General features: G+C 44.8%; 1 protein-coding gene across 2 annotated transcripts; it reads left to right on the top strand.

Annotated features, from left to right (window-relative positions):
• The first annotated feature begins 10 nt into the window (after positions 1–10).
• Positions 11–9,704, top strand: GNPTG (N-acetylglucosamine-1-phosphate transferase subunit gamma). 2 transcript variants are annotated; one of them, XM_081089349.1, is made up of 11 exons: positions 11–106; positions 258–315; positions 400–467; positions 8,196–8,250; positions 8,317–8,400; positions 8,495–8,588; positions 8,665–8,779; positions 8,848–8,930; positions 9,018–9,146; positions 9,239–9,320; positions 9,409–9,704. In XM_081089349.1, exons 1-11 carry the CDS (start codon positions 58–60, stop codon positions 9,504–9,506), a joined length of 915 nt encoding a protein of 304 aa, XP_080945475.1. In that variant the 5' UTR covers positions 11–57; the 3' UTR covers positions 9,507–9,704. The 2 variants fall into 2 exon arrangements, with proteins under 2 accessions (XP_080945475.1, XP_080945476.1); XM_081089350.1 differs by having other exon boundaries at positions 30–106; positions 8,857–8,930.
• Positions 9,705–9,781: the final 77 nt, after the last annotated feature.

Here is a 9,781-nt window from a genome sequence, read left to right as displayed (position 1 = left end):
CGCTCACGTGACCCGGCGACGTTCACGTGACCGCGCGCCTTGCCAGCGCCGGGAGTGATGGCGGCGGCGTTGGCGCGCCTGCTGCTGCTGGCACTCGCAGCGTACGGTTAGTGTCCTGGCCCCTGGCGCGGCCGCCCTGCCCAGGCTCCGGTGACCCCGAGCCCCTTCCCTTCCTGTCCCCGGGCGCCCCTCCCCGACTCGTCCCCGGGCCCCCCTCCCCGACCCGTCCCCGCCTCCTCACGCCCCGTTCCCCATAGGACCCAGGTACGCGGGCGCCGCCAAGATGAAGGTGGTGGAGGAGCCCAACACGTTCGGGTGAGCAGCCTTGCATGGAGCCGCGGGCCGGGCCGAGGGGCGACCCAGGGCCCGGTTTCTTCCTGACCCTGCCAATTCCCGCAGGCTCAACAACCCGTTCCTGCCCCAGACCAGTCGCCTGCAGCCCAAGAGGGACCCTTCCCCCGTGTCTGGTGAGTGCCGCCCCTGGCCGCTGACGTGGTGGTGGCCAGCGGGGAGCCGGGAACTGGCCTGGATTCCGGGGGCACCGGGACAGCGCTCGGGAGCTGGCCCCAGGGGGGGCCAGGTAGGGACGGACGGCGTCGGATGAGGGGCCCTGGGAGTTCGGGCTTAGAGGCTCATGCATTGGTTTGTCAGCCTTTTAAAATAATTTTTGAGTGCGTGACATTTCAGAACATTCTTGTACCAAGTTAAATAGTTGCCCCCGAACTTAGTGCTGTATTTCCTTCTCTAGAGGTGACTTCTGTTAATAGTTTGGTGTCTGTCTTTCCAGACGACTTTTATGCTTTTTCATGCATAAGTATACAAGTAAGAAAAGTGTAGTACTTTTTCTGTGGCCTTTGCATTGTGTTTTTTAAAATAGTGCCACTATATGTATAAGTTTGTGCATTTACTGTTGTCATTCACTGTATGTCTTGTATTCTTCATGGTGGTGGATGTAGGTCTTCATTCTTTTCACTTGATGCTTGGTATTCCATATGATGGCTCTGCATTCTGCTATTATTAAGCAACTAGGGGCCCAGTGCGTGAAATTCATGCACTGGTAGGGTTTCTAGAGGCCACCAGCCGGGACCTCCCTCCCTTCCCCTGGCTGGCCTAGCCCCCTGGTCAATCTCCCGGTGGAACTCCCCGTGGAGGGGACAATTTGCGTACTATGCTTTTATTATATAGAATATGTTGTTTACATTTTTTGGCCATTAGAAACAATGCTGTGAAGAACATACCTGGTAGGGACTGCCTCTTTGTAAGTCATGTGACAGGATCCCAGAAGTGGTTAGGTTGATAAGTATTTTTTTTAAAATATATTTTACTCCCCGGTGAGGTTGAGACGGCCCCTGTGAGGCTGCGACGGCCCCTGGGAAGCTGAGAAAAATACCACATGATCTCATTCATTTATGGATAATAAAGACCATTATAAACTGATGAACAAAAATAGATACAAAGGCAGAGCAGCATTGAACAGACTGTCAAACTACAGTGGGAAGCCTGGGGAGGGTTGGGGGGCGGTGGGTAAGAGATCAACGGAAGGACTTGTATGCATGCATATAAGAATAACCAATGGACACAAGACACTGGGGGGTAAGGGAGGCCGGGGGAATATCAAAGGGGGGGGGGAAGGAGACATGTGTAATACTCTTTGTAATACTTTAAGAAATAAAACAAAATTAAATTAAAAAGAAAAAGAAAAAAAATATATTTTACTGATTTTTTACAGAGAGGAAGGGAGAGGGATAGAGTTAGAAACATCAATGAGAGAGAAACATCGGTCAGCTGCCTCCTGCACACTCCCCCCGCAACTGGGGATGTGCCCGCAACCAAGGTACATGCCCTTGACTGGAATCGAACCTGGGACCCTTCAGTCCGCAGGCTGACGCTCTATCCACTGAGCCAAACTGGTCAGGGTGATAAGTGAGTATTAAATATGAGAAACAAATTGCAATAATTTTTTAATTGAATACTATGTGTGTTAGGGTCTGTGCTGAGGATACAGAAAGAACAAAACGTACAGTACTTGTCCTCATGGACTTGAGAATTTAATGGGGTGTAGGCAATAAACAAAGAAGTAGGTGAAGTGTAGAATGTTTGATGCTCTGTAGGTATGATAAGTGGAGTGTGTGTGGGTGTGTGGGTGTTTTATTTATTTATTTATTTATTTATTTATTAGAAAAACAAGCAATAACATATTGAAATATGCCCTTGGTGATTTAATAAGGATTGCATTGAATCTGTAGATTGCTTTGGGTAGTATGGACATTTTAATAATGTTAATTCTACCAATCCATGAGCACGGTATGTTCTTCCACTTGTTTATATCTTTCTCTGTCTCTTTTTTCAACATCCTATAGTTTTCCAAGTACAAGTCTTTTACCTCCTTGATTAAGTTTATTCCTAAGTATCTTAATTTTTTTGTTGCAATGGTAAATGGGATCGTTCAATTTCTCTTTCCGACAATTCATTATTGGTGTATAAAAATGCCATAGGTTTTTTGGGTGTTAATTTTGTATCCTGCTACACTGCTGGATTCATTTATTAAATCTAGTTTTTTGGTGGAGTCTTTAGGGTTTTCTGTGTACAATATCATGTCATCTGCAGATAATGAGAGTTTTACTTTCCAGTTTGGATTCCTTTTATGTTTTCTTCTTGTCTGACCACTGTGGCTAGCACTTCCAGTACCGTTGGGATTTGTATTTGGATTACATTGAATAACTAGGCCACTTTCGGTAGTTGAGTTCTTAATATTAAATCTTTTTATCCATGGACACAGGAAATCTTTCTATTTATGTATATCTTTAATTTCTTTCAGCAGTAGCTTGTAGTTTTCAGGGGATAAGTGTTGTGCCTCCTTGAATAAATTTATTCCTAAATGTTTTTCCTTTTCTATTTGATGTTATTGTAAATGGAAACATTTTCTTAAATTTCTTTTTTTGGATTGTTCATTGTTAGTGTATAGAAACACACTGGGTTTTGAGCATCAATTTTATATCCTGCAACTTTGCTGAATTTATTTGCTCTAGCAGATTTTTGTAGGGTTTTCTACATTTATAAATATGCCACCTGCAAACATGACAAAATAATTTTACTTCTTCCTCTCCAACCCATCCTTTTATTATTTTTATCACTATTACTACTACTACTACTATTTACTACTAGCCTAATTGCTCTGGCTAGAACTTTCAGTATGAAGTTGAATAGTGAATAGCAGTGCTATGAGCATCCTTGTCATGTTTCTGATCTTGGGGGATGCTTTTAGTTTTTCACCATTGAGTATGATGTTAGCTATGGATTGTGCATAGATGCTGTTACTACATTAAAGAAGCCTCCTTGTCTTCCTCATTTGTTGAGTTTTTTATGGTGAAACTGTTGAATTTTGTCAGGTGCTTCTAGAACAGTTGAGATGATCATGTGATTATCCCCGCTTTCTGTTAGTGGGTACACTATTAGTTGATTGGTTTTTGTCTTTTGGACCATCCTTACATTCTAGGATTAACCCTACTTGGCCATGGCGTAGAATCCATTTAATGTGTTACTGAATTCAGTTTGCTAGTATTTTGTCGGGGGGTTTTACATTAATATTCATAAGAGATGTTGATCTGTAATTTTCCTTTCTTGCATTGTCTCTTTCTGGCTTTGTTGTCAGGGGAATGCGGCCTTAGAAAATTGAGTCAGGAAGTATTTCTCCCCTTTAGTTTTTTGGGAAGAATTTGAGAAGAATTGATAATTGTGTGTGAATTGTCCAGTTCATCTAGGTCAGTGATGGCAAACCTATGACACTCATTTTCTTGGTTAATTTTTCTTTGTTAAATGGCATTTAAATATATAAAATAAATATCAAAAATATAAGTCTTTGTTTTACTATGGTTGCAAATATCAAAAAATTTCTATATGTGACACGGCACCAGAGTTAAGTTAGGGTTTTTCAAAATGCTGACACGCTGAGCTCAAAAGGTTCGCCATCACTGATCTAGGTTATCAATCTGTTGGTTATCAAGTTGTTCATAGTATTCTTATAATCCTTATTTCTGTAAAATTGATAGTAATGACTCTCCTTTTATTTCTGATTTTAATAATTTGAGTAATCTTTTTTCCTTAAACAGTCTAGCTAAAGATTTGTTGATTTCTTTTGAACCAGCTTGATTTCAAGAATGAACTTTTGGTTTTACTGATAAATTTCCTCTTTCTTCCTGCTGCTTTGAGTTTAATATGCTCTTTTTCTGACATATTAAAATTTAGGTTATTGATTTGAAATCTTATTTTTGAATTTTTTAATATACTTTTATTTACTAGAGGCTCAGTGCACGAATTCGTGTACGGGTGGGGTTCCTCAGCCTGGCCAGTGAACGGTGAGATCAGGGCTGCGATCAGGGCTGCGGGAGGTTGGCTGGTAAGGGGGAGGGGCCACCGGAGGTTGGCTGGCCAGAGGGAGGGACCGTGGGAGGTTGGCTGTGGGAGTGTCTGCACCCTGGTTGTCAGTGTGCATAATAGTGACCAGTCCTTCGGTTGCTTAGGCTTTTATGTATATAGATTTATTTATTTTAATCCTCACTCGAGGATATTTTTTCCATTGACTTTTAGAGAGAATGGAAGGGAGAGGGAGAGACAGACAGAAACACTGATGTGAGAGAGAGACACATCGATTGGTTGCTTCCCGCATGCTCCCCGACCAGGGCCGGGAGCCTGCAATGGCGGTACATGCCCGTGTTCAGAATCAAACCCCGAACCCAGCAGTCCACAGGCCAGTGCTCTATCCACTGAGCCAAACCGGCCAAGGCTTGGATGTTTTCACAGCTATAAATTTCCTGCTTAGCATTGCTTCCACTGTATCCTGTAAGTTTCGGTATCTTGTGTTTTTGTTTGAATATATTTTCTAACTTCCCTTGTAATTTCTTCTTTGACCAAGTGATTAAGATTGTGTTATTTAATTTCCATATAGTTGTGAGTTTCCCACTCTTTATTGATTTCTATTTTTCAGTGTGATCAGAAAAGTAACTGTGATTTCAGTCTTTTTAAGTTTATTAACAAATAGTTTTGTGTCATAATATGTGGTCTGTCCTGGAGAATGTTCCATCTTTTCATTTTCAACCTGCTTGTGTAGGTTTTCCACTTTTCCCCCTTTGTGTATATTTTACATATAGTTATTTTTATCAGTGGTTACTATGGGGATTATGTAACATTCTAAAGCAAGTCTAAACACCTAAAGTGAGTCTCATATAAGTAACTTATTTTCAGTTCATTTGGCCAATCTGTGCCTTTTTTATTTTAAATACATTTTTATTGATTTCACACAAGAAGGGAGAGGGGGAGAGAAAGAAACATTGATCAGCTGCCTCCTGCACACTCCCTACTGGGGATCGAGCCTGCAACCCAGGCTTGTGCCCTGGCTGGGAATTGAACTGTGACCTCCTGGTTCATAGATCTGTGCTTAACCACTGAACAACACCAGCCGGGCCAATCTGTGCTTTTAAGAAATATGTTTTTATTGATTTTGTCCTTTGTTTCTTCCATTAGTTTTTTGTTGTTAATCCTCACGCAAGGATAGTTTTTCCATTTTTAGAAAGAGTGGAAGGGAGGGAGGGGAAGAGAGAGAAAGACGGAGAGACATCAGTTGGTTGCCTCTGTACACCCCCCAAACTAGGCGGGGAATCAAACTTACAACCCAGGTATGTGCCCTTGACAGGACTCGAACCTGTGGTCCTGCTGTGTGTGGGCCTAAGCTCTAGCCACTGAACCACACTGGCCAGGGCTTGTCCATTAGTTTTTATTGATTGTTTTTCTTAGGTGACATGTTTGATTTTCCACTTTCCCCCCTTTGTGTATATTTTACATATAGTTATTTTTATCAGTGGTTACTATGGGGATTATGTAACATTCTCAAGTTCTTAGTCTATTTGAGTTTATACCATCTTAACTTCAATTGTATATAAAACTACTCCTACACAGCTGTTTCTCTATCAGCCTTGTTGTTTTTACAGATTACCTCTTAAACATTGTGCACCTGCTAACATAGATTTATAATTTTTTATGCATTTGTCTTTTAAATTCTGTGTATTTACAAAGCAGAATTGCAATGCTGGCTTTGTAATTTGCCCTTTACTGGAGGTTTTTATAGTCCTTTCATTTGAACTTGAAGGACTCCCTTCAGCATTTCTTGTAGGTCAGGTCTAATTGACAGTGAACTTCCTCAGCTTTTGTTTACCTTATTTTTGGAGGATATTTTCCCTGGATATACTAGTAGAATCCTCGGTCGAATTTTCATCCCACTGCTTTCTGGTTTCCAAAGTTTCTGCAGAGAAATCAGCTGATAGTCTTATTGAAGACAGGTCACTTCTTACAGCTTTCAAGACTTGTTTTTGTTTGTTTGTTTGAAAAATAGTTGTAGACCATTTTATTTAAATATATGAACAACCAGTGGGCTACTTCAGTCCAAGGAAGCTCTTCACATTTAGAACCTTGGTGAAGTATATATAGTAAGATAAAGTAAGGCTGCTGGTCTTTTATAGATGCCTCCTGCCCCCCAGACCGGGACATAGAGATACAGATAAATGTTTATATAGTTAAAGAGCGGAGGCCCAGGTGAAATTCCCCACCCCAAACTGGCTCCCCAACTCAAAAATTACCATTGGCCCCTGGGAACCGCAAAGACCACCCTCCCAGGTTTCACACAATATCAATTGCAGGAACAGTCGTGCATAGCAAAGTGTAAGTTCTATGCATTTCACAGCACAGAAAACCCTTCTTTCAGAGGGCATGCAAGTTGCCGGAGATTACGCCCCCAAGTCTGGTGCTCTTGTGATGAGCAACTTACTGGCAAACACATCTCCCAGTGCTGTAAGCAGGCAAATACATTCAGCACATTTTGCTGTAATTCCATCTACTTGTCAAGACTTGGTTTTTGACATTTGTCTCGTGTGTCTTGATGTGGGTCTGAGTTCATTATACTTGGAGCTTCTGGGATTTGGAGATTCATGTCTTTTATCAAATTGGGAGGTTCTTGACAATCATTTCCTCAACTAATCTGTCCCTCTTTTCCTTGGGGGGACTCCCATGTGTCCCACAGGTTTCTTAGGCTCTGGGCTCTGATTCTTTCTTCTGTCCAGATCTACCTCTGCCCACATCATTTTCCTGATATCTGTTAGTTATTTGTGTTTTCTTTTAGTTTTTGGAGCATATTTAAGATATTTAAGTGTTTAGTAGCCCTGGCTGTGGTGGTGTGGCTCAGTTGGTGGAGCATTATCCCATGCACCAAGAGGTGGCTGGTCGCCAATTTCTGGTCAGGGCACATACCTGGGTTGAAGGATTAATCCTCAGTAGGGAGCATGCAGAAGGCAGCCAATTGATGTTTCTCTCTCTCCCTGTACTTTCCTCTCTCTCCAAAATCAATAAAAACATATTTAAAAATAAAGTTTTTAGTAAATCCACTGTTTGGGCTTCTCTCAGGTGGTTCTGTCAGTATTTGCCTTTGAATAGGCAGTGTGTTCCTGTTTCTTAGTATGCCTTGTAATTTTTATTGAAAAATGGGTCTTTGAAAACAGATACCTCTGCCAGTTAGTTTGCAGACTGGCTCTACGATGGGGCAGATCTTCACCAATATCTGGGCATATTCTGAGTGTGGAGAGCAGCCTGAGGTGCATCTTGCTATTAGGCATGTACATGTCTTTACTTCCTAGAGTCTTGCCTCGAACTTCTGAGTCTCTAGGCCCCCTGCAGCTTTCATGAGCAGGGCCCACTTTTCCCACCTGAGGTCTGAGGTAGGCAAAACAAAGACCAGGCCTCCGCAGCCCCCAGCCAGGTTGGAATGTTGCAGATACGGTCGGCCTGCTCCTTGTGACCACGCAGGAGGGTCATGGGGGTGGCACAAGACACCTGTGCTACCTACCAGCTTGAAGGTGCTTTTGTTCTTCTGTCCACGTGGTTGCTGTAAACCTGTTTTTCAGAACTCCTCCTAGGTTAGCCCAGCCTGTTCCTGCTTGCTCTTTTGATGTTTCACAGGGAAACGAGCTTGGAGCTTAGTCTAAGATTTTGCTGACATCACCCAAACTCTCGTGCTCCATTTTTAAAGTTTAAACCAACCTTTTTCCTGAATGGCCCCAGTTTTGTGGGTTGTCAATTTTTTCTGCCTGGTCTGCTTTTCCACGTGCCTGCTCTTACACGGGACTCAGCATGTTGCATTTCCCCCCTTCTAGGGCCTGCGCATCTCTTCAGACTTTCTGGCAAGTGCTTCAGCCTGGTGGAGTCCACGTGAGTGAGGGGAGGGGTGGCAGGGGCGGGGGCTGGGAACACCCCTGACAGCAGCTGTACCCCCAGGTACAAGTACGAGTTCTGCCCATTCCACAACGTGACCCAGCACGAGCAGACCTTCCGCTGGAACGCCTACAGTGGGATCCTCGGGTGAGCTGGGGATGGGGATGAGTGAGTAGCTACAGGCTGCTTGGTGTGGAGCACTCCCCAACCCAACCCAAACTTACGCTCTGCTCCTCCTCAGCATCTGGCACGAGTGGGAAATCGCCAATAACACCTTCAGGGGCATGTGGATGAGGGACGGTGACTCCTGCCACTCCCGGAGCCGGCAGAGCAAGGTGGAGCTGTGTAGGGTGTGGCCTGGGGAGGGGGGGCACGTCTGCTTTACCCACTTACCAACCAATTCTCCCCCAGGTGGAGCTTACCTGTGGGAAAAGCAACCGACTGGCTCATGTGTCTGAGCCAAGCACCTGTGTCTACGCGCTGACCTTCGAGACGCCCCTTGTCTGTCACCCCCACTCCTTGTTAGGTAGGACGCTGGAGCCCGGGGAGGGGGGGAGAGGGGCTCAGCCAAGTCTGAGTTCACTTGGATCTTAGTGTACCCAGCCCTGCCTACGGCCCTGCAGCAGAGGTGGGACCAGGTGGAGCAGGACCTGGCCGACGAGCTAATCACTGCCCAGGTGAGGTGCTGCGGTGGGCACCCCCTTGGCTGGGTGCAGCACAGCGAGGAACTTAAGAGGGGTTCCCTCTTCATCTTTGACCTGCAGGGCTATGAGAAGTTGCTCAGAGCACTTTTTCAGGATGCTGGCTATTTAAAGACCCCAGAAGAAAGTGAATCCACACAGGAAGGCGGTGCTCAGGGTCTGGTGTTTGAGACCTTGGACAGCTGCAGTAAGGTACAGATTGGGAGGGTGGGAGCCGAGTTCTCTGGACACAGACGGCCTCCCGCCCAGGGGCCTGACGTGCCCTTTGAACTTCTCTGTTTCAGGCACATAAAGAACTATCAAAGGAGATTAAAAGACTGCAAAGTGTGCTGACCCAACATGGCATCCCCTACACTAAGCCTGTGGGTAAGTCGCGCCTGGGGGCCCAAGCCCACCTTGGGACCTGCTGCCTGTGAGCCAGATCCTGACCTGTCACCTCCTGGTGTTTTGGTAGAAACTTCCAGCTCTGAGCACTTGGGCTCCAAGATACCCACAGACAGGACAGCAGAGCAGCTGCTTGGCAGCCCAGGGCTGCTTGGGAACACCTTATGACCTGGGAGGGGGCTGAAGACAGACCAGATGGGCACCTGTAGCAGGAAGGAGCAGCAGGCCGGGACCCTGGTGCAGAGCGAGAAGGCCCGGGAAAAGCACGCGGCAGGCAGGTGTGCTTCCTCTCTGCCTTCCAGGCCAGTGGCGCTCAGGATTGTACTCAAAGACACGGACAAATAAAGATTCAAGGTTTTAATTCCATACTGATAAAAATAATTCCATGAATTCTGTAAACCATTGCATAAATGTTGTAGTGTAAAAAAATTTAAACAAGTGTT

This window comes from Myotis nattereri, assembly GCF_964212035.1.
Source record: "Myotis nattereri genome assembly, chromosome: 4".
Classification (NCBI taxonomy): Eukaryota; Metazoa; Chordata; class Mammalia; order Chiroptera; family Vespertilionidae; genus Myotis; species Myotis nattereri.
This window is presented reverse-complemented; position numbering and strand designations above follow the sequence as displayed.